At 40.3% G+C, this 25398-nt stretch overlaps 1 protein-coding gene across 2 annotated transcripts in view; it reads right to left on the reverse strand.

Moving 5' to 3' along the window:
• The window catches only part of ARK2N (arkadia (RNF111) N-terminal like PKA signaling regulator 2N), a 44442-nt gene that overhangs the window by 12105 nt on the left and 6939 nt on the right, over positions 1 to 25398 (reverse strand). The window contains exons 2-3 of one of the 2 annotated variants that reach the window (XM_064735610.1): positions 16438 to 17251; positions 9767 to 10305 (exon numbers count right to left, since the gene is read on the reverse strand). In XM_064735610.1, the coding sequence (XP_064591680.1) occupies positions 9851 to 10305; positions 16438 to 17161 (1179 nt within the window). In that variant the 5' untranslated portion in view covers positions 17162 to 17251 and the 3' untranslated portion in view covers positions 9767 to 9850. Of the gene's footprint in view, positions 1 to 9766; positions 10306 to 16437; positions 17252 to 25398 lie in introns of those variants that run through there. The other variant, XM_064735609.1, reaches the window with a different exon arrangement.

The following is a 25398-nucleotide window of genomic DNA, read 5'->3' on the forward strand; positions in this document are numbered from 1 at the left end:
ATAATGGAATACCGAGTTCAGAATTAAGCTGGCTGATGTTCAGTTAATTATTTGTGACAGCTGATGATTAAATTACATGCAGAAGTTAGGGCTGGACTGAATCATGGGAGGCATGTTTTCTTTCAGTCTTATCATCAGAGTTCAGCGTGAACATATATAATGTGAGCTGTAAAAATAAACAGTCGAGTGCAGAAGATACGAGGGTCAAGTACAATATTGACTATTTGACCATTTTTTCAACAGGTTATCTAAGATTTCAGGAGCTTGGGACTGTTCCCTCAGGCTTTGTTTCTCTCGCTTCTGACTCAGACCTCCAAAAGCAGAAGCGAAATTTGATTTTTAGATAGACGTGTCCACACGAGTAAAATTGTATTTGGACAAAAGGCACCAATAGTCTCAAGTCAAAATTGTACCACTCCTACATGTATAATCATGCAAAAATGTATCATAAATGTATATACATGCAGAGTGATATTCTCATCACCTACCCATAGAAATAACTTGTGTGAAAGTCTTCATCAGTAGGAAATACAAGCATAAACTTGTTATCTGTAGCTCCACTCTTGTATCTTCCACACTTCCAAAGAGCACACCTTATAACTTAGCTTAAATTCAGTATACATCAAACAGACAAAAATATTTTCAATATAATTTATACACTGTAATTATATTTGTCAGGGTAACAGCCACCAATTTAACAATCTGGAAAAAAGAACCCCAAACAAGATGCCTATTTACAAAGCAAGCACAGCAGAGATCTGTTTTTGCAGTTCTCAGCCTTGCCTTTCAGGATCAGATCTGGAAATTTGGAAAGGCCCCCAGCACCAGGTTTATCTACACCTATCACCAGTAAATGACTGACAAAGCCAAGATAATGGCCACCAGACTGCAACAAATCCTCAGATACCCCATATTTACAAAAAAAAAAAAATAAGCATAAATGCTCACATGTGTTAAATAAAAAGTCAACAAAAACCAAACAAAACCAAACAATAAAGAAGTTGCAGGCAACAACAACTAGATGGAAGTTGCAGTGAAGGCATATAAAAAAAAATCATATAAAAATCCTCTGTTCCCAAAAGCTGTTTCCTTTTCAGGGCTGCATGGAAGGGACAGGAGTGGTTAAATCTGGAAATAAATAATACTTCCCTAGCCAAGTACGTGACCATCCAGTGATGTGATGCAAAGTGAATGAATGGTACCAAGAAATAACGACAATTGGCTTCAGCTAGGAAATAAAGTGAAAAAATGCTTTCAGGTTGAAAAGGTAAAAAGAATTAACTGCAAGCATAGGTTTAATTCATCATCTTTTCTTTATAATAGAGACACTACACATAATTACTGACCCTAACAGGATTTCAAAAGATTAAAAAACAGACATCAAGACAAACCATGCCAGAACCAAGACTTAATGTAGAACAGTCAGGAGGTTCCCTGGTCAGTAATTTAAAGTATCTACTTTAGAAAAATTACATCTTTTGAGAACCCAAGGTAGCTGGAAGAAGTACATTTCCCTGGTGACAAGCACTAATTCATTTCTAAAGCAATGAATGCTTGAAAAAGGCAAGGCTGAAAGTTAATAAGTACCAGCAGCAAAATACAGCTGTTGACATTTAATGCTACAAGGGGGAAGGGAAAGCCTGCTTTTTTCTCTTCCCCAAAGAATTCAGAGGCAGAGGTCATCACGAGGACAGCATTTCCAAGTGTCCAACTCTCCCTTAATTTACACAGCTCATCACAACTAATTCCACTCTGAACAACTGAATCAGAACTCCCATGCACAAAAATCCAGGTCTACACAAACCAATTCTCATTTTCAACTTGCAACACAGAAAATTAAAACACTTCTCATCTGCTGCCTGCTCCCTTGCTTTTCTTAGAGCCACATCTCAACACTCAGCAGCCTAACCCACACTGTAAGATCCACACTCCTATTATCCCTTACTTCATTATAGCGGCAGCACAAGCAGAAAGGGGAACTCAAGCGTAAAATTTCAGCTGTAGGTTAAAAGCAGCCATTCCATAAGAAGCACTGTCCCTTTGCACTGCATGGGCTGCTTATCGCTGCAAAGGAAACACAAGATATTCACTGGCAGAACCTGAGTGGGGAATCAAGTCCTTGAAACTTGTGGAGACAGGCTGGGAGCTGAGGGTGTTTGGGCTCCAGGGACACCTGAGAGCCCCTGCCAGGGCCTGCAGGGGCTCCAGGAGAGCTGCACAGCCCCTGGGGACAAGGCAGGCAGGGACAGCACCCAGGCAATGGCTCCCAGGGCCAGAGGGCAGGGACAGATTTTGGCCCATTGGGAATGAGGAATTGCTGGCTGGGAGGGTGGGCAGGCCCTGGCCCAGGGTGCCCAGAACAGCTGTCGCTGCCCCTGGATCCCTGGAGTGCCCAAGAACAGGGCTTGGAGCAGCCTGGGATAGTGGAAGGTGTCCCTGCCCATGGCAGGGGATGGAATGGGATGAGCCTTAAGGTCTCTTTCCACCCAAACCATTGTATGATCACAAGTCATTATTTCTCTTCACCTTTCTTACATTTAGGCATGCTGAGCAGAGCCCATCACCTAAACTCCTTCACGCTGCAGCCAGAGAGAGGAAGTTCAGAATCAGACAAACTTAGCCTGGAAATTGCAGCTTGGAGCACCAAGAGCACCACCTTGCTCATCCCCATCTGCCCTCCTTCCCCAGCAAACAGAAAAAGCTTAGACACCACCTCAGCCCAAGCACCTCAATTTTACAGTGCTCAAGTTCCACAAGATGAATTCCAGCCTCAGGGATGGGATTTAAAATTTGCAACGTTTCCTCTACAAGTAGAGGAAAAAACCACTGAAATCTCCAGAGGACTATCCCGACTAAAATAAATCCAAAATTAAACCCCTAATTTTGGTGGTCTGAGCTGCTCATTAGTGTCCCTGCAAGGAAGAGACACGGAGCCATATTTAGGTATGAAAATCACCCCAAGTTTTCAGACACAGAGACCAGTACAGTAATAAAAGCAACAATAATTACAGCACTTTGTTCTTATAAAAAGCTCTCCATTGGTGTATCCTGGAGAACTCCGAGGTGGTTATTAACCTCCCCTGTCCACGAGGGAAACTGAGGCAGGCAGCAGCCTGCAGCTTGCTCAAGGCTAAGGAGCAGAGGAGCTCAGCGTGGCTGAAAACAACATTCCCCTCCAATTACTGGGCTATTTTTAACTGCTGAATGTTTGAGGAGTTTAGAAGCAGTGCTTAGGAATGCTTTTGGGAAAGGTGCAAATGCTAAAAAGGCTGCACTGGGAGACAGAGCCTCTGCCAGCCTCAGCTCCATCTCCTGGCTGCGAATGTGAGCACTGACGGCCGCAGCCTCACTACTCTAAATGAATTTATTTCTATCGAACAAATGAGAATACTGACATGTTTTAGAGTAATTAAAGACCTAAGAACGCCCTCATTTACACTGTATGCTTAAATTTAACAGATAGCTCTCATTTACTTCCAGATTACACAAAACATAAAATTGACTTTATTACCTATATAAATTTTAAGGTCAGATGACCACAATCAAAATAATATACTGATACAAAACCTACAGGGTGAAGTGACAGCCTTTTTGTTTCAGATAAGCAATACAAACCTGGAATTAATTAAAACATGACCCAGACCTTCCATTTCAAAAGTATGTGCAGCTCAAATGGCACAAACTACCTTAACCCTCAAATAATTCCCAGAGGGGAGTGGGGGGCTGGAATTTATGCTTTTTTGTGTTGTTTAGCAACATGGAACACTTCATTGCTATTTAGGTTTATTTATTTATTCCAGGTTACAGTAGTTACATTTCAAAATTTACAGGGTAAAGCAAATAATACATTGTAAGTACAATAAAAAACAATAGCAGTGTAACAACATTCTCTCTAAAATCATAAAGGGAACTTTATCAGTGAATCCACTTTCCTGACATTTTCCTTTGTTTCACACAGTAAAGCTTTTCTGTTTGGTGTTTCTTTTAACCATAATAATAAAATAAAATCAAAACAACATGATCAAACTATTATTTGTTCTCAGACTGGATACTTTTTAATATATCACAAGAAAAAAAAAATTCCAAAAATTCAAGTCTTGCTAAACAACATTCATACTTTCAGGCTTTTTGATGACTGGATGGAAAATATCTTGGATTTAATTTAGCAAATTATGAATGAAGATAACAAAGCATTTTTCACTGTGCGTTAAGCAAAGGCACATGGAATATGGCTATGGATTGAGAACACTGGGAAGTGGAATTCACTTTGTATCTCTTTACAGGAGTTATTTTCTGCGACGCTGCCTAACAACGCAATAATCATGGTAGCAGGTATATCAACCAGATCTCTTTCCCAGTTTTACTTGGAGAAATGTCTCAGGAGGGTTTTGGAAACCGCCACATCCTTACATAGCCATGGTAGTTAAAGGAAGTAAATAATTTCCTGTGCTAACACAACTTCCATTAGGAAAAGGCAGATAACATGCACCCCTGCAGAATATATCCTATTTTCCCCAGCACAAGCTGCACCTTTCCATGGAAGGACTGATGCAGCCTCTGATGGTCCAGACTAATTCCCTGCTCCATTGCTCTACACTTGAAATCCCTGCTAACTTATTAAGCCTATTTTTCCATGTGCCTTCATTTTGCTGACCTAACACCAAGCAACTAATGAAATTTGTGAGAAACTTCTGGCTTCGTCTTTCGCAAGGTACTGTCCATCTCTATCAATCAGCCTGATTATTTTGGCTTCTACAGTACAAATCACACAGTGCATTTGTTCTAACACATGTAACTGCAGTGGTCACAGTGCAGACCTCCATTATTTCAAAAACATCTACTCAACTGGCCTGATTCACACACCCCCATCAGGCTAAGGCTCCCCTCAAGGTCAGCTGGAGGATTCTCTGGACAAAAAACTGCAGAATAAGTTCAATTTTTAATGAGATTAAATGCCAGCCCCATTAAAACCAGTAGAAAATTTCTACTACTATCAATGGGGCTAAAGTTTAATTCTTAATGCCCCTGAAATATTATTTATAAATTTATCCACATACAGTATGTGGATACAGAAAGAGACAAAATACATTAAAAGAGAAAACAGTGATAATAAATATGTTCTAATTTGTAACATAACTGCCAAATATAATCCCCTTTCATTGAAGTTAAGATTGGTTTTTCAGTCTTTACCCTAGCAGCTCAGATAAAATAACCCAACAATCCTACACAAACACTAAAAGACACTGAGCTTAAAAAAATAAATGTGTATTTCTGCCTGAATTATTTTGTCCTAGTACTGTTAAAAATGACACTGAAAAGTTTTAGACTTTGACTTTTTTTTTCCCTGCACTGTTATCTTTGCAATAGAAAATCTGAAAAAAAGTTTCATTGCCTTGAGTTTGTTTAATGTATGTAAATTTTTTTTCCTAAATAAAACCTGACCGTTCAGACATTTATCCCTAAAGACCTTCTTCACCAAACCCCACTGAAAGGAGCATGAATGCCTTGGGAAGAACTTGCAGGCAAGCCTGCAAAAACACTGCACACTGAAGCCCCTGGACTTCCAGGAACTCCTAAAAAGGGACTGATCCTAGAAGGAAGTCCTTTTACTGCAATGTCATTTTGACATTTAGTGAAATTTAAACTGAGCCTTTTTATAAAGGCTTACTTCTTGTGCACGTGCACAAAAACATGAAACCAAAACCACTGTGTTTCACCTGCTGCTAAATTCCAACTCCAGGGTTGTAAAGGTGCCGCACTGTTCCCAGGCTGGAACAGCTGCCATATTAAAAACACATAATTCAATATTTAAAGTGATAATATAGGAGCTGAACCAGAGCAGCTGTGGCTGCCCCTGGATCCCTGGCAGTGCCCAAGGCCAGGCTGGATGGGGCTGGGAGCAGCCTGGGACAGTTGAAAGTGTCCCTGCCCATGGCAGGAGGTGGGACTGGATGAGCTTTAAGGTCCCTTCCAACCCAAACATTCCATGATTCCGTGAACAGGCCAGTTAGGTTTAAACTGGCACAAAATCCCTGGAATTACACCAGTCTACACCAGCTCACCTGACTCGATGCATCTGACCTTTCCAAGCCAAAAGTAAAATTCCTTAAAGAAACTAAAATGTTTCTTCACATTATTCTGAAGTATAAATCCTGGGGCAATTAGAGAAACTCTAAACTTCTGTGGTTCTCCATGTCTGTGCAAAACTCCTACTGATTTCTACTTGTTAAATATGGTGGTTTTGAAGTAGTTTGATGAGATATGAGCATAAACACACATTCAAAGTGTAACTCAGGGTTAAAAAGTAGATGAGCTTTCTTCCAATAGTCCTAAAGTAAGTCTTAGATAAGTCAGACTGTTTCCATGAGATACAGAATGGGTAAGATAAAAATTTATGTTAAAATTTCATCTGAAGAAATTTTAACTCCCTGAGGGTTTCTAGTCGAAGCCCTTTGAAAATAAGAGCTTATAATGGAAATCATGACAAACTCAACTGCAGCCATGTCATAAAAATATAGTGAAAATTTTCCCAGGAGGCAAAAAATATAAAATCTGAAACTATGTGTTGGGAACCTGTTTTCTCAAAGAGATGCCAAAGACTGTCACACACAGTTAAAACACAGACTCATCACTAGTGTTGGTATCTGGAGGTTGGCTCCTCCTGGATTCAGAATTCAGAGCAAGAGGAGAAATGCTCCTGTTTATGGGCAAATCCTTCACCAGGCAGGTTATGCTACACCTGAACTACAGAAAGGTGGGGTGCCCCTCTCGGTTTCAGGGCAAACACGCTCCCCATGTGGAAAACCAGCTCATGGAGCAGTGGAAAACCAGCTCATGGAGCAGTACCCAGCTGTGCACATCAGTGCACACTTTTCTTTTCAAAGGAGAGGGTTTGTGACAAAGCTGAAGATTTGGCTCCAGTTGTGAGCCAAGCCCAAAGAGTGAGGAAAGGAAATATTATTTACCACTTACAAAACAATTTACAGCCACTGATCTTGCACAAGTGTTTTTAGCCTTCAACTAGGTAGTTTTCGGGGGGAAATTAAGCTGAAGTTATATCTAACAGGAACTGTTCCCAGTCTTCTGGAAGCCTTGAGATAATTTTATCCTAGAAAGAGTACAGCTTTAAAGTTTGTGTGTTCAACTTCTGTCATCTTCTGCTTATTCTTTTATGCTCACAGCTGTTTGCATTGAAAATAACAGTTAGCAGTGATGGAAAAAATAAAATGTTTAAATTTTTGCCTCCAGTAACCAAACACAAATTTTCGTCTATTCATACACTGAATTATTTCAATATTTTTTCTTGTTTTTTCTTTTTTAAGAACTACCTGACTAAAACATTGAAAATTTGCAGAAATTTCACTGGCTACATATGTAATTAGGTTATTATCCATTTATGAGATACATATGTAAAGGTGTTTCAGTCTGAGACATAAATAAGTTCAACTGAACTCCTTACACAATTTGCTCTGAAATACCTAATTGTTCCATTTATACTATTTTACAAAAAATACTATGGGCATGCTTACAGACATTCACATTAAAATAAACCAGTCACTGCAAAAAGCTGCTTCTGCATGCACGGGAAGATTTGTAAAGTTGTCATGCTTTAGAATATTCTGCTCTTATTATCATCATAAAGAGATTTTTTAATATATATATATATTATATATATATTATATATATATATATATATATATAATCTATGAACACCAGATGGATCCACTTTGGTGAGGGTTGTTTTATCAGCAAATACTCTTCCCTGAAGAATCTTTATAAACAGATGAGGATAAGCTTTTAAATTGCAATCAAACACAGAACAACTTGTTTAACTTTTACCTGAAATGCACACAATTTCAGACACGGGAGTTTTCTAACAAGTTCGTATCAAAATCTTTGTATCAAAATTATGCATGAAGGTGATCTGAAAAGACTTTATCCCAGTACTTAAAAATTATCTCCTGCATAGTCCTTCAAACAGATACTCTGAAAATAACACAGGTCTCTAACCTAATTTTTTAAATGAAGGCATCATATACTTAAAAAAAAAGTCAGTCTAGGGCAAGAATAATGTTAAAATACCAGTGTAGATATTATACTGATAACAAAAAGTATTTCTTGAGTTCCTGTTACAGGTTTGATCCAAACTGTCACATAAATTGATGGAAAAACTCCCATTGACTTCAGGGAGGGTAAAAAAAGCCTGACCTACAGAAGATACTGTGGTTACTCCCAACAGAAGAAAAAGAAAGTAAACTAAAATAATTAGGGGAAAAGTGACTGTGGTTTAAAAAGCAGAGTAACTGAGCTAAAGGAGACCTAAGTGTTTTCTTTACTCAAACTGCAGGCTTTCATTTTCCATTGTAAAAATTTTTATTTCATTTTCATTAGAAACTTCTATCAAGTTCTACCTGATTAAAAATATACATTTTTTTGGTAGCTACAGAGAAGTTACTTCACATGAAGGAAGGCCTTATTGGAGAGGTGACCCAAAAATCCCTGTGTGTAGCAATAATAGTAAGAATTAAATATTTCTAATATATAGTTTAAATTAATCCTACTTTAAATATTAGTTTCAAGCCTGCCTATTCAGGATAACTATTAGTACAAAAAAAGAACTGACAAAAACAGTAAATTCTTGCCTCACTTAAATGAACCTGACGCTGTGGCATTCCCCATCACAAGTAAAGAATGATTTCAGTGGTGCTCAGGCATGGTCCAGTCTGACCCAGGCCAGCAGCTATCAGACCACCACGGTGTTTGCTTATCAAGCCTTCCTTTAAATTCCTGTGCCAAGGCTCAACCCATCCCTGATGGCTGCTTATCTGAGGGCAGACAGGATTGTTTTTATTCCAGTGTGAAGGATGTGGCTGGGCTGCATTCACAGGAGGAAGCAGCAGCTGCTCTGTGTGCACAGGCTGGGGTGACTCATCTCACCCCAAGTTATCTCTTGGGGACCAGTGACAAGCCAGGTTAGGGACAACTCATGGGAGAGAAAGACACTGCCTGGAGGCATCCTCAGTGAGCCTCATCTCTTCCCACTGAGGCCCAGGGAAGAGCAGAGCAGGGACCTGGAATTGGGGAGATGATCTGCACACCGAGCCGTGCGTGAGTGTGCCTGTGTGTGCTCACAGGGTAAGGCAGCCACCTCCATAAATACACCCTGTGCAACAGAGCAGTGCCATTGATAAAAACCCTGGACAGAGACTGAGCTGCTGAATGGGAGACAAAAAGGAATTAAATCTGCTGGGCACGCTTGTTATGGACAGCCACATTTTTAGCGTAATCTTATTTATTAGTTCTGCCTAAAAATCAATAAGCTAACGTGTGGCATGGTCAAGCTGCAAAACTTGAGAGTAAACAGAGAGTTAAGGAAATGTCATGGGTCTGGATCTCTAGAGTGATTTATCTCTTTAAATATAAAACTTATTTCCTTATACAAATGTTTTAACATGCAAAAAGGGCATCTGGATGAATACCCTGAATGCTCCTATTGTAGCAAACACAGCCCTACTGCTTTTGGGGTATCTAGACATGGATTCTAAGTTATACTGTCCCGAGTTTGGTGATGAAAGCTTAGGGTGGCATCCCCCATACACCTTTAAAGGTGTTCATTTATATGTGTGTACTGGCACATGCAGGTGGGTATACTGTGATTTTTTTTTTAAACTACATATATTCACTATAAATTAAGAAAAACAAACAATATCGTGGTAATAAAACCCAAAAGAGAAAACAAAACAAACACATACAAAGAGAAAAGCAAACCTCGTTTTTAGCAGAATCCAAAATAACATCAAGATTGCAAACTCAGATTTATTTTTCTTTTTAATTTTTTTTTTTTTAAAGTTTATGATTTATTCAGATCAGGCTCTGCCATATTCCCATTCTCTGGAAAGACTGGTGTAAAATTGTTATTAAAAGTCACTGGAAACTCCAGCGCGGCATCGGCATTTTGATAGCCCACGTACGAATTAAAGGGCTGCTGAGGAAGCACTTGGCTATCAGGCATCTGCACGAAAGCCCCTGACTGGGTGGTAGGGGGGATTCTTTGGCCAACTAGTTGGATTTTAGGTTCCCTGGGCTCCAGTTGCTGCTTGCTTTCTTCGTCCGTGTCAAGGTGGGTTAGCTTTTCTATCCACATGCGGAATTTCTCCTCTGTCTGCCTCTGCATCTCGGCAAAGCAGTTCATGGCCTCTTCCAGGACATTGCCTATGCAGTTCCTATCCCACACGGTGCCCCTGTCAAGCAATCCTGGAATTTCCCTGGTCGCTCCTCCAGATCCCCCAGCACGACTGAAGCCAGCTTTAAAGACATTGAGGCCATTTGATAAGACATCATTAAGTAACAACATAATATTGTTTATTAAGGCATGTTAACTGAGGAAAACAACTTTTCTAATTCTGCCCCTTGGATACGACAACAGGAGAGGAATTAGCATATATTAACCAACAGTATTGCTCTTATAATAAAATTTTACACCCACTGAGGTTATAATAGAAATTTTGGCATCATTCTCAAAGTCTCAGACAATTCTGTCACAAAGGTCTCTTTTTTTACCAAATTACTCCAGTTCCCTTGCAGTTTGTTTTGAATTCAACTGAAGGTGTCAAAAACATTATACAGTAACATGTTTAGTTCTATTAAGCTGCAATCCAAAATGCTATTTTTTAACTGACAAACCTGAATAATTATGTGTACTTTGCTTTCACGCTTGGACCCTTTTATAAACGGGCTGTCAAACACAGGTGGAATTGGCCCAAAGCCCTTGGCCTGATTTTGGGAAGCACAGAGAATGAGGAGAACACAGGACACAAAACACAAGAGCACGGGGGGGTTATGTGAGCGCTACGCTGGCACAGGAGGGGAGAGCATCCTCTGCCAGGCGTGATGGACACGGCTCCATCACAGCACAACCCGCACACCACAGAGCCCTGAGCAGCCTCACACCAGCCAGGACCCTGCCCTGAGCCACCATTCCGACAGCCAGTCCCAGGCAAGGCTGAAAACAGGGAATGGTTGGAAGGAAACTGTTCTGCTTCCAGCTATCCATCAAAAGGACAGTGGAAGTGTCTGGCTTTGGGATTATCAGGAAGAACTGCAGCAGCCAGAAGAAAAGGCCAATCCTCATGGCCTTACTCTACAGATCAACAACAAAAGGCAGTCGAAATTATATTTTAAAGTCTAGAGTTCACTCAGGAATCATCTAGGAAGCAATAAACCTCAAAGAAAATGAGGCTCTGTACCCGCTTGAGGAATAATAAACAGTATGTGCCTGCCATCCAAACACACAAATGTCACCTAAGGTAATACCAAAACAAGACAAGCATCATATTAAACTCCACAAAGGTACAGAAGATGGTAATTTAATATCTAAATGTGAAACCTCTAGCCTAAGAATAATACAAAATACCCTAAGAATGAGAGAAATCATTGCATGACCGAAGTAAATATTTACTAATAAAAACCTAAGGCACTAAATCTTTATTGGGATTTCACTGAGTACACAAAATTACAGTATCACTTAAACACTACATTCTTTTTGGGAACTGTTTAAATGAGGTATACACAGATCCTACAGGAACAGCTAAACTAAGCCCTGGGTTATTCTCTCATTTCTGAAGGGTAGTTTTTAAGTCTTTCTTGCCCATCTGTTTACCTATCAGACATGCTGGAAATTCAGCATTCAGGTCCTCTGCTAAAAATATTTACTTTATACTAATTTACATCCCTCCAACTGCATTTTAACGAAAACAAATTAAGTAAAATGGTATTTTTTTTCTAAAACATGGCTCCTTTTGTATGTTCAATAAAAGAAGTATTTCTTCTGTTCATTTACTTCTAGTACTGAACATCCAATATGATTCAGTTTCTTTGCCTCTAGCCCAGACCTTAACTTAAACTCAAGGAACTAACTTACAATCTTTCTGATTTCCATAGACATTCAAATAAGTAATGTTAAGTTTTAATTGCAATTTAAATAAAAACTATTGATGTTGATAAGTGAGACAATCTTTTCAAGTTTTTGAAGTTAAGAATGAACTAGAGTGGTCAAAGTTGACAAAACTGTTTTGTAAACTGAATAAAGTATGTATTGAAATATATATAGCCCTGCAATACAAATTCTAAAAGGCATCATAGAGTATGATAGAGTATCTCAAATTTACAGCAGCAGCAAAACAATGTTTTAAATGCTTCCTGTGCAGTTACTACAACAAGCTGCATCCCATCTTTTTGTTATTTAAAAAAAAATCCCCAAGCCTAAAAATGTGGTTTTTACATATTAAAAATGCTAGCATTTATTTAATTGGTCCCTCTTCTCCCTATAAACTTTAAACTATAGTTTTCTAATTATGCTTAGTTTAAAGGAGAAGAAATTTGAGGTCACAAAGGGGTCAGAATCAAAGATTCCTCTCTCATTTTCAAGACGACACCTCCTGCAAAACAGCGCCCAACAAATGTCCCAATGTTGTCATTTTATGGGATCTCTTAAGTACAATCTAAGTAATAACCAAATCCAAAGAAATTTAATTTAGTAAATCTGGCAACATAACAATGTAAGATATGCTTCATCTTCATTCTAAGTAGCAATGGTTGGTTCCTCTGTGTTATTCTACTGCAGACACTTCTAAATTAGAATCTTACAGCAAATCATTCTTAACAGACTAATTATTTTTCCTATCTATTAACTATAATTGCCATTCAGAATTCATCCTTTGCAGATGCTTTATCCAAGATCTATGCACAGTTCTTAGGAACCTATCCCCATCTCTTTGGGTTTACTGTATATTTTAAAAGACTTGCCTTTTTTTTTTTTCAACAAAGTGAGATGTGGCTTTTTCAACATTAAGCCTCAAACTTTTTGACAGATTTTCGTGATAGCCTAAAACATAAGTAATTCCCATTTCAATTCAGATTTTTCTGAGTTGTAGAAACCACAATGGTGGTAAAATACAAAACATTTTTCTATATTACTTGAATATTTAAAAACCTCTTGCTTCTTACAAAAGTTAAGTGTTTACACAGCAATAAATATTGATTCCCAGACTTGTTCTCATGCCAATTTCATCCAGAGTTAATTTGCAGCATTACTTGGGAATTGTTTAAAGGAAAAACTTCCTACTACAGCAGGAAGCCTAGCAGAATCTATTTCAGGACTCCCATGCCATGTTTATGTGGTGTTGAAGAATGGCAAAATTTTAGATGCCAACAGAGAGGCTCAGTCATTAAAAGGTAAAAAGTTGTTCCTCATCTGCAATAATCCAAAAATCACAGCATTCCCTGAAACAAAGAGCCAAAGATTATGACTGCTCATGCCAGTGAAAAGGCTCTCTGGAGCACCCCTGAAGTTTAGACTGAACCTGTATTTTCAGGTGTAAATTAACACCACAGGATGCATTCACAATTCCATAACTTGCACTGTGCTGAGCTCCTGTGCAGCTCACAGTACTTGTTTTGAAATATCACCAGTAAAATCTCAACTCTTCAGTCTTCCTTGAGGAGAAAAACAAGCCTGGCACTAATTTAATCCACAGTACCTTTAAGGTCAGCAGAGAGACCTGACTGTCTATTGAACAACTGCTCTGTTTGTAACTTAATGGCGTCATCATCATCATCATGTATTTCACTGAATATTTTCTTTACCTTACAAATTTAGCCAAATGTATTTCAGAGCCAGTGATGTGGATGGTTTAAAAAAAAATATTTATTTAAACTATTGCACTATTTAAATTGAATAGTTGTAGTGACACAACATGAAAGGTTACTGTATTCTCAAATGTGGCAATTTAATCTTTCAGATCACACACAAGCAAACTGCCTACTGTTAACACTACCTGTGTTGACAGCTTAAGAGTCTGTGTAATTTCTGTAATGAGGGCCAAATTACCTGTCACTAAATTTTTTTAAGCATCTCTGTTGGCAAAGCTGGGTTTCAGGCAACAGAAGGCTAAAAATGAAAATTATATGCAAATAAGTGATTAAGTAAGTAACCAAGACTGCAGCTGAATGTCCAGACACAGATTAAGGGGAACACATGCTGCCTGTAAAAAACCTCTTCTGCATCAATGTGTACAGGTAATTCTTTTAAAAGTAAAGGCAAAAGCTTTCCATGTTTATGTCCTGAAACTGAAGTCAAACCTTTCAGCTTTCCACTGTGTGCAGAGAGCACGGGCAGAATGAAATTCCAATAACGCTTTTTGACACCCTGCACTGTCTTCTATCTACACTCAATTCGGCCCCTCAATTTTGAGGCTATTCGCAGTGTTTTGCTAACTGCCCTGAAATGTCTTTCTAGCCAGAAAAAGGAACGGAGCCCTTTGCCAGCTCCAGGCAGAGGGATGGCAGATGGCCTGGGAGCTCCCGCAGGGATGGAGCGCCGGGAGTCCGACCAGACTCGCAGCTCCACCGCAGCTCTCACAACCACAACGTCTCCTTCGCCCAAGAGCGGCACAGGATGCGTTTTTTGGACGAACCACATCCTTATCTCTACAGAGGGTATTTTTCCCTTGCACTTGGAAGGCATTCCCCACAAAGCAAAGCCATCTCTATTTGAAGGAAAACCGCAATGTGGCAGGCACACATCGCACCCCATTGCACCAAGGGGGCAGCTCCAACCTTTTAACGTTTTAAACACAACTCGGCAGCGAGCAGATGACACGTGCTATGAAATCAGAATAAATGTTCCTGTCCCTCCCTCAGGATGGTTTGGGCACTCTTGTACTGCAGGTAAAGCTGGGCCTTGGTGTAATCATCACTAATAGACAAGCTCTTGATGTGATGGGATCCTTCCACCAAAAGCATCTCATTCGTGGTCAGGACCGAGAATCACATACAGAGGCGCCCAGGGATCCACAAACAATATCCTGGAATGGCCCATCAGGTCCCCACAACGGCCCTCAGAAACCTGAAAATACCATGTGGTGCCATTCTGGGTCACAAGGTACTTTTATGACTTAAAAAAAGAATGTGACCTGAGAGACTTATTCTGTGTGTTTTGGGGTTTTTTGAGAGGTGGGGAACAACCTGTCCCGAAAATCAGTGAAATAGTTATTCTTCAACAGGCTTTAAATTAGGATTGAATTGCCCAAAGTGTAAATATTATAAATAAAAAAGCAAAAACTCTGACAGATACAAGACTAACTACTAAATTGGTAAAAATAATTTTAGATCTCTACTAAAAGTTTACTACACAATATTTATAGGAGGATACTATGCCTTTTCCAGACATTCTAATAATAAACATATACTTCCTTTGTGCAACCTGCTTCCTAGCAGGTGTGGGAAAAATGCCAGTTTTCATGGTGACAACATCATCCACCATAATCAACTCAGTTAAGTCAGTTATTTGTAAAATCTGTTGCAGTATTTTAAATAATTAATCTAGAAAGCATTAGTTCAGCAACTGAATATTGCAGTTTTCCTTTAAATGTTCTTGCCCTATGTAATGTTATTTTTCTCAAAAAGAAAAAGCTTCTAGCACAACAGGCAAAAAGGCATGTAACCCAGTAAAAATTGGCAAGCAAAAAAAGTTTATTTTTATTTTTATGGATTTTATTTCTGATTGCCATATGATGATGGTTCTATGGTATAATATGCTGCAAGAATAATTCACACAAAATCCTGTCCACAGCACTTGGACTAATAAAATAACAAAGACTCGGCAGACAAAAACCTTGAAGAATTAGACTTTCTTCTGCTAATAAAATGACACTAATAAAATGAAAAGAAGGCCCCTATAATTTGCTGCCTTCCATCTTAACACAGCTGCATCAGAAAGTTTAAAATGTAGAAATTATTGATCCTAACAACATAGGAAAATTGTAACAACTTTGTCTAAAATATTGAAAATTTAGGTGTGAATATAGCTTGGGCACCTGTGTAATCATATCTGTATCCTAAAATAGGTGACCAGCTGCAATCTGAAAGAACTTAGAATAAGGCTAAGCAGGTATGTCATGCACTGACATGTTGAGCTGAAAGCACAGAATAAGTGCAATAATGGCCAGGGCCTTACTGGTACACAGGCAGGAGGTGTGCCGTGCCATTTCTAACACAGCTGCCAAGCCGTGGGCTTTTTATATTAAAGCAAAGCTGGCCACTTATCTTAAGAATTAGATTATCACCATCTAAGGGGATTTGACAGCACTGACATGAGTTCATATAGGCTTACAAAGATCTGAGAAATCCAGAATTCAAAGGTAGTCCTTCCTCCCATTTACCATATCTACTCTTTGTTGGTGTGCAAAAGTGCACAGGAACCTCACAGAAGAGATTTTTTTAAATTTGCCCACGTCTTGTTATTACACTGCAGTCTTCAAATTTACACAGAGCTGCAGTTCTCCTGGGTTTTTCTCAAGTGTCACTCATCTAACTTAGCATGACAGCTGAGAAAGGATGTCAGGCGCGTTACAGTTCAGTTTAAAAAACATCCTCTACCTGGTATCTCTGCAGTGATTGTCTTGCTGCTCCCTGAAACCTCTTCGTCGTCGTCTGACGAGCTCGTGCTGGAGTCACAGGTCAGGTCACTGTCGCTGGTACTGCTGTCCTGCAGCAGGTTGTACTTCTTGCGAGCAGCCGCCTCCCGCTTCTGCCTCAGCAGCCGGATCCTCTCTTTGTGCTTTTGGCTCCGGTGACCCTTCACCTTGGGAACTCGGCCGTTCTGCTTATCGCTAGACTGTCGGTTTTTCTTGGCAGCCATTGTTGAAGTCTCACTTTCGGACCTGGATCTCCTGGATTTCCTCCCGACCGCAGCTCCGGACACTGCAGAAGGATCTCCCTCCGCGGCGGCTTCAGCTGGGCAGGGCTCGTTCTCCTCCGCGGAAGACAACGTGTCTGAATCGGCCAAGTGCCCGCTGGAGGAAGGCGAAAGCATGCAGTGGTTAGAAGAGTCACTCTCATAAACTCGGCCGCCCGCTGGCTTGTCGCTCTCCGTAGATGCCAGCTGAGACTCCGAGGAGTCCCGCCTCAGTTCCATCAGCAAGCAAGGCATGGAAGAGAGCACTGCAGAGTCTGCTGCAGTGGGCGCACTGTCCTTCTGAGGCTGTGTCTCAAGTTCTATAGGCCTGTCTTCATCAGGAGCAGTCTCTTGCTTTTCAGAACTCTTTGGTGGAATTTCTGAATCAACAAGTTCTTCTGCTTTTCCTACTGCCTCCATCTTCATTGCAGAGCAAGGTCCTTCCAGTCTCAAAGCATTGAGCACGTTGTCTAGGAGGCTGGGTGAGCTAGACGTGGTCTCCAGCAATGCAGCACCCTGCACAGGAACAGAACAGGAGGAAAGAATTACACAAGCAGCTCAGCCTGCTCTCCACAGTGTTACCATAAACAACTCACTGCTTTTGGTTGCAGACAGAATGGGTTTACAGAGCCCCAGAGTGGTTCCGGTTGGAAGGGATCTTAGAGATCATTCCATTCAATCCCCCTATGCCATGGGCAGGGACAGCTCCCACTGTCCCAGGCTGCTCCCAGCCCCATCCAGCCTGGCCTTGGGCACTCCAGGGATCCAGGGGCAGCCACAGCTGCTCTGGGCACCCTGGGCCAGGGCCTGCCCACCCTCCCAGCCAGCAATTCCTCATTCCCAATGGGCCAAAATCTGTCCCTGCCCTCTGGCCCTGGGAGCCATTGCCTGGGTGCTGTCCCTGCCTGCCTTGTCCCCAGGGGCTGTGCAGCTCTCCTGGAGCCCCTGCAGGCCCTGGCAGGGGCTCTCAGGTGTCCCTGGAGCTTCTCTGGTGCAAGTGAACTCTCTCCCAGCCTGGCTCTACAGAAGAGCATCTTATTGCTCAGCATCATGTTGGCTTTCTCAATTTACCAAGTGAACTCATCGTTTTACACCAAATTATTCTTTCATTTACACACCCACGAAAAATGGTATAGGAGTCACACTGAATGGGGTTCCCAGTGGAACCATTCTGCATGGGAACCTTATATATCAAAGACTTATTAAATAAAGAAGAGCTACTGAATTGTCAGAGGCACACTACAGGCTCTGGCTCCAGAGGTGTCACACAGATTGCTCTCACCAGAGCACCACCACGCTGGTGAGTCACACAAAGATGTTTTAGGAATATCTAATACACCACTCAGGAAGTCCTTGATTGTCTCCCATACAAGCCCTGTTTATATGAGAACCTCAAGGCTGATTTAGTTTCTCTCAAATCTGCCAGGAAAGAAGCATTAAATAGTAGGGGCTGCAAGCAAAAAACATTATCTACCCACACCAGTATCCGACATTTTACTTCAAGTCATAATTTAATAAATTGCATTGCTTCAGTGCAAATAAAAAGACCAAGCTATTTATCTGATTGATAACTTGCACATTATCTACCCAAAACTACCTGAAGCAACTTCATAGAAATTTTCTTGGAGAGATCAACAGTTACCATTCTGTCTTCGTTATTCACACTTTGCCTTTCACCTGAATTTTCTCTTGGAATACAACACAGAATAAAGATTCTTCAATTACCACATTCACTTACAGATGAATGGCATGGAACAAATCCTTTACAGCTTCAGAAGTACAGTAAATTATAAATTTATGGCACTTCAAAAAACAAAGTGTAGGCAAGAAAACGCAGCAGTGAGATCTTATCTGAAAAACTACATTTCTGCAGAGGCGGCCAATCAGCCCTTGAGCACCCTGAGGAAGCAGGGATGGTTCAGAGAGATTTTTCTGTACCCTGAGAATCCTTCTTTGTTTTCCTGATCCATCCCAAGCTGCCTGCAAGCATGTAAGTGTACACATGTATGTAATACACAATATAAGGGTACTTCCCTGCTTCTAAAGGTGCTGTGCCGAGCTCAGCACTGTCCTGTGTGCCCTAACCCACTCTGAAACTTTTTTAGAGAATACTAAAATAGAGTTCATGCTTCCTTCAGGCTAATGATGAACTGCTGTACAGGGCAAGGAAATGATGAAAACACTCATGGGAGTGAAACACCAGCTAAGGAAAGAAGGGTTGGTTAATATCAGACATCACAAGAAAGATGGACATGGCAAGAACAAACCTGCTAAATATGAGGAAAAAAACCCACAAACCTGAAAGCCCAAACAATAAACTCAGCATATCCCTTCCAAAAACCAGACTAAAATGCATATTGTGGAAAAGAGGAACGTGTATATCAGGAAAAATATTTGTGCGTACTTTCGCTGAGTAACCCTCTCTTGAAAGCAACTTCAAAGAAGACTTTCTGGAGACAGTAATTTCATGTAAGCAGCAAACATCATGTAGGAACAATTTATTTCCAAGGCCACTGCAGAGCACCAACAAACCTAAATGATGAATACACACATTCAGAGACATAAATGCATCAGTAATACCAATATTTGTAGGTAATTCACTCACAAATCTGTATTATCAAATAATTCTCCTATTACACAGGTAAGTAAAACACAGATTTGATGATGGAATAAGTGGAATTTGTATTGTACCTGCTAGTGCAGCTCCTAGCTTTCCTCTGGCCATGAACTTTAAAATGAAAAATATCTTCTCTGAGAGTTTTGAAATGTACACACAGGGAAAATATTAGTTGCTCAGACACAAACCAAGAGCATTAGCTTGGCCAAACGAAAACATACTTAAATATTCATACTAATTACTGCAGAACAATTTCTGCACTGTTCAACCTTTCAGCCTGGGGAGCACAAAGAACTGAGCTTGACATGAAGCTAAAGGGCAGCGAAAGTCAGCAGTAGACTTTTTTTCCACAAATGTCCTATTTGGAAACATCGTTTACCTCACAGCTCCCAAAGGGGCTGTAACAACACCTGCCCTTGCCTTTCCACCTCTCTGGTCTATCAGCCAGAAAAAAATATGTTTCATCTGCACATTGCCACCTTGCTAACAGCTCAATTAAAATGATTTTACTGGATTTTTTTAATATTAAGTGGGATCTTTAACTACTCCAACCACACTGGTTCGATCCCTCACACAGTGACTTTCAGTGAGTTGGTGGTAGAGGAGGGAATAGTAATTTCATGGCACTGATGTGTTTCTGTGTATATAGGAAAACCACATGTTTGGTAAGGTTTGTACTCTACAGGCCCATTGAACTGGCTCTTTAGACATCATCAATTCCTTTATATATATATATATATATATATACACCAGAGCTTTGCCTTTCTCTCAGTGGGAAAAAAATAACCCTACCATGACTCAAACAGACTTTGCTTCATGGAAGAATACAGCCCATTTGGCCAAAAATATCTATGCCAAGGAAATCCTTGTCTCAAAGAAAGAAAAAAATGTCTGTATTTAGTTCCCTCTGAAAAATGTACAGAACAGCAAGAAGAGACCTTATTGAAAAACTCCCACTCCTTTCTTGCCATTCACCTTTCTAGTAACATTACTAGAAGAGGAAATCTCAAGGTGGTGCAAGCAAAAGACCATTTTTCTACTGAAATGGGAACACAGCACTGAAAATAAGTTGCGATGCTTACAGACACAGATGGATACTTAATTAGATGTTGATCAGAAATGGCATTCTCCTTTTACTGGTGAGCAGATATTGCAATGAAAATTTTAAAAGGCAATTTTGTAAAAACTTCTGTGCTCGATTTTTCCAATAGAAAATGTTATTTTCCAAGTCACACATATAACACACTAGTGCGAGGAAGCCATTAAATTATCCTGAAAAATATTTTCAAATCATGGACTCATTTGTAAAGGCACACAATTTGTACACTAGGGAATCTGCTCTTCAGGGAAGAAATCCAGAAGGATTTTGAAGGTCAGGTTTGCAGAGACAGCCCAGCCTCTCTGGGTTTTGTCCCCATTCTTTCCCCACCTAACTGTGACTGCACCATCATATTCCCTCCTGTGCACACAACTGGCCCACCCTTCTGTGTGTAGATTCCTTTCAATAAGCCAGCAGAAGTGAAAATGAGAAAGCAAGTGACATTTTCTGCCAGAGCTCGCAGGAATGAGAGAAGGGAGAGCAAGCACAAATCATCCCTGTTAAAAAAAAACCAAATCTGATTTAAAGCTGCTTGCTGTTTTGTATCATCACACCCTGAACTCAGAGGTTCTGCCCAGAGACAGCAGAAGGTCCTGAGCATTCCTTCTCAGCACCATTTGCTCTGGGAAGAGACTTTTGTAAATTAAAAAAAAAAAAAAGATTAAGAGCAAAAAGCCTCAGAGGTGATAGCAGCTTCCTAAATAACATTTTTCATGTAATATGTACTACAGCACAAAGACTTGTATTAAAGACAGCAGGCTTTTCAGAGCAGAGTTTCAGGCATCAGATTATAAAAATAAATAATTTAACAACGTGTTAGAGCAGTAGATAAGCTGTGTGTTTCTGGAGAGAGACCTTGAACAAAGAAATCCCCAGGGAATTACAGAATTTAGGCACCGGCTCCTCACCCATCTTGCCTGCACCTCTCAGTTCACTGCTGATTTTTACAGCACCTTTCTGGGTCCTTCTCCATGTCCAGGCCACCCAACCCATGAGGAACTGCAGCTGCTGCTGGTGGTGCTGCCTGCTGATCCCTGGTTTGAGCCCCTGGTGCCTCTGCTCCGTGGCACAGCACAGGGACCTACAAAAGCCCTCACCCAGGTAAGCAGTCCACAGCAGCAATTAAAATATCCATTTGTTGCCCATGTCCTGCCCACAACACAGATAAAACGCAGCTCTGTATCAGCTTTTAGGAAGATTAACTAAATTACACAGCTTAAGGCTGAAGGCTTCATCAAATCCAGCTACTCAGGCCAAGCAATCAACATACTAAATCATGTGTCATATATTAACAGCTAGAATGTTACTCATTCTACTTACAACTTACTTACTTCAGCTGAACAAGGAGTACCTCTCAACAGCCTGAAATACTTAATAAACCCCATGACACCCTAACCTTAATTGTGCATTGTCATTTTAGGTGTTATTGAGCTGACTAATGATAAAGAATGCCTAGCTTGTGTGCAGCAAGCCAGGTCTTCTTTTCCTGAACCTATGGACGGGACAGATTCTTGTTTTACAGGCACCAGTGTTTTCACAGCAGCTTGCTGGAAAACTCACTTTAGCTCATTACTGACACATTTCCTCTTAATCACAGTCCAACAGACCACTTCTTTTCCATGCTTATGGTCATATAACCTTCTTATGCCAATTCTAGCAATTGTTGTAATGAAAAAGAATTATCTAGAAGAACACTGCCTTTTAATGCCCTTTCAGTTAGTGCTGAAAGAAAACAATTTGAACAACCCAACTCCTCTCACCACTTACCATTCAACTGGAAGCCATTTTTTTTTTAAATGAGAAATTGTACTGATATTATTGAAGCAAATAACATCATGTACATTCTTTAGGCATTTGTGACTACATAAATGAAAAGTTAAATGGCAGTGCTGCACACAAGTCATTTGTTCAGAGTACAGAGTTAACTAGAGATCCTTCCAACCTCACAGCTTCGGTGCCACAGAAGTCAGTTATTTTCATGTAAATATGAATGGTTTGATATTTATAAGGAACTAAATGCTATAATGGCTCATTTTTACACAAACAATTATTTCCATCTCCAGTGGATTACATTATATCACATTTATCCAACAGAGATGGAATAAATCAGAGGTGTGAGAGAGGTAACGACAAATGCATAAAATAGAGGGTAATAAAATTATGTAAAACAGCTGACTATTTTTAAAAATGTAAACACACAGACAAGCTCATTAAGAACTCTGACTGGAACGCTTGATAGACTGTGTGTCTGAGGAGGGTGGGTTGGGAAAGGAGAGAAGCTGCAAACAGCCTGGGTACTCAAGAGTTGACTGTAATGCATGGATGCTTCAGAACACAGGTTAAACTGTTGGCAAAAAGCAAAGTCAGGCCCTCTTCTGACAGAAGGATGTGTAACTCTGAGGATGTGAAGTGCTAATGAACCTGTCCACTTCTGAAGCTTCACCAAAACCCTTTGCCAGTGTAGGTGTCTCGTTCATGCTTTCTTTCTTCTCAAATCACCTTCCTTTCCATTGAAAATGAACACAGTTAATCCAGTGAACTCACCAGTGACATTTCAGTACAAAAAACACACAGAGCTATCAGAGAATCACAGAATGGTTTGGGTTGGAAGGGACCTTAACGATGATCCAGTTCCAGTCCCCTGCCAAGGGCAAGGACACCATCCACTGGATCAGGCTGTTCCAAGCTCCATCCACCCTTCCCTTGGACACTTCCTGGGACAGAGCATCCTGTGCCAAGGCCTCGCCGCCCTCACAGCCAAGAATTTCTTCCTTATCTCTCATCTAAACCTACTCGCTGTCAGTTTAAAGCCATTACCTTACGCCAGAGAGCAGAATGCTTCATTAACTAAAAATGACTAAATTAAAAAAATCAGACATCTATCAGGAAAGACCGATCTGCACCCAGACAAATGCAGAAATACTGACACTTTCTGGGCTTCCCAGCTTGTTCAGCTCCTCCTGAAGATGCCACACATTCCTTTTCATCTTCTTTTAAGTCTTACACAAACCAGTGCACTTAAAACAACACAAGTGAGACCAGCACTCAGTCAATTTAAGTCAAGACAGTTGACTCAGCTCAGTGTGGATGTGTGTGCACGATGCTCCACGGCAGATTTTTCATAACACCGAGCCGCCCCCACAGGGATACTGTGTAATTTATATAGCGTTCCTTTGAAAATGCTGCCCTAAAGCTGACTCACTGGCATGCGATTCTACCTAGGGCACATTTCTGGGAGTGGAGCTGGATCTTTATCAGATGATTCACAAATCAGGCCTGGTAGCAACCCCAAAGAACAGGACCCTTTGGAACAGACAGGTTAAGAGAATTGCAGTACAAAGCAGAAGAAGAAAGGATTAAATTAATTCTGTGTTTCAACTGGTTTTGCATAAATAAATGAAGGTTAAAAACAGGCTGCTCCTACTGAGTGCTCAACAGGCTGCATATACAAATTACCAAGGCCTGAATACAAATTACAAGTGTATGTGTTAATACAAAGCTTTGCAGAGCATCCTTTGCGATCTTGAAAAGCAACATTTTTTTATCCTACATAAGAAGTAAGACTGCACATTTAAATACAGGTTTTTGCATTGTAATGCTTAATGCACATATCCTGCCTCTTTCCAAGGACAGGCAAGTACCAGCTAAGGTTTATTTCACAACTCTGCACACAGGCTTCCATAAACATTCCCCAGCTGCACTTGAAACCCCACAATAAAAAAAATCACAGTCCTTGCACACAGATAAAAGCAGGCAGGGTTGGCTGCACTTAGCCTTCTAAGAATCTCCTTTCTTTCTCATAATGAAACCATTTTTTCTCAAGGGCACAACAATTTAAAGTCTACAAAGGCTCTCTACTCTAAAAATTAGAGAGGGCATATCTTTATTACTACCTGTTCCTAAAACTTCAAATGACTCGCTTTCATATTTTTTCTTTCAATAAAACAAGTGGGAGAAATCAACACAACAAAAGTTCCCTTTTCTCTTTGCTACACATTAGTTGCACTCTACAGAGGATCATCACCTTTTTCCAATATACTGAGTTTAACAGGTTTTCCCACTTTATCCATCCATTTCTGTTTCTTGAATGAAATGGGCTCTGTGCTTCCCCACTACATACAAACAGATGTCCTAAAGAAATGCTAGTCTGTTGTTCTACCACCATAAAAGTAACATTCACGTAAAAGCCACATTTCGAATTGCTTGAACACCGTGTAACAAATTAATCCTAATTTTCAGAGCAGAAGTTAGGAACAGTTACCTGAGCTATACTGAAATTAATCAACATTGTGTCATTGCCAACAGCTCCAACTGGCAGACCAGGACAACTGCAATGCAACTTCCAAGTAGTAAATACATCTCAGCAGAGCCATACTCACAGAATCATAAAGGTAAGAAAATACCTCTAAAATCATCAAGTCCAACCTTCAACCCAGCACCACCACCAAGTTCACCACTAAACCATGTCCTCAAGCTTAGTCCTCAAGTTCACCAGTAAACCATGTCCTCAAGTGCCACAATCCACAGCACTTTTCCAGCATCTCCACGTCTCCCCAAAAGCTCAAGGCAGTGAACTAGACTTGTGTGAGTTTAGGAGAGCCCTTTAATAAAGACTACTTATGAGATACTAAGTAACTCCACAGTTTGTAAATATTTTATGGTCAGATGTTTTTGCACATCTTTGCCATGGTAAACAAACAAATCCGACCCTGAGGTATTTTAAAGTTTAAAATGTTCTAATTCAACACCAATGAATACTTTTGCCATCAGGCAGTAAGATACCCACTCTATGGTCTGACCATCAGATGACACATCCAAATTCTACAAAAGGGCTGAAAAGGAGCTGCAAGCCCAATAAGCCCTGATCTCAAATAATTTTCTTATCCACATAGCTACTTATAGTATTCACTTGCTTCTTTAATTTCTGAGCTAGCAGTATCAAATCTA

Source organism: Zonotrichia leucophrys, chromosome Z (genome assembly GCF_028769735.1).
Source record: "Zonotrichia leucophrys gambelii isolate GWCS_2022_RI chromosome Z, RI_Zleu_2.0, whole genome shotgun sequence".
NCBI lineage: Eukaryota > Metazoa > Chordata > Aves > Passeriformes > Passerellidae > Zonotrichia > Zonotrichia leucophrys.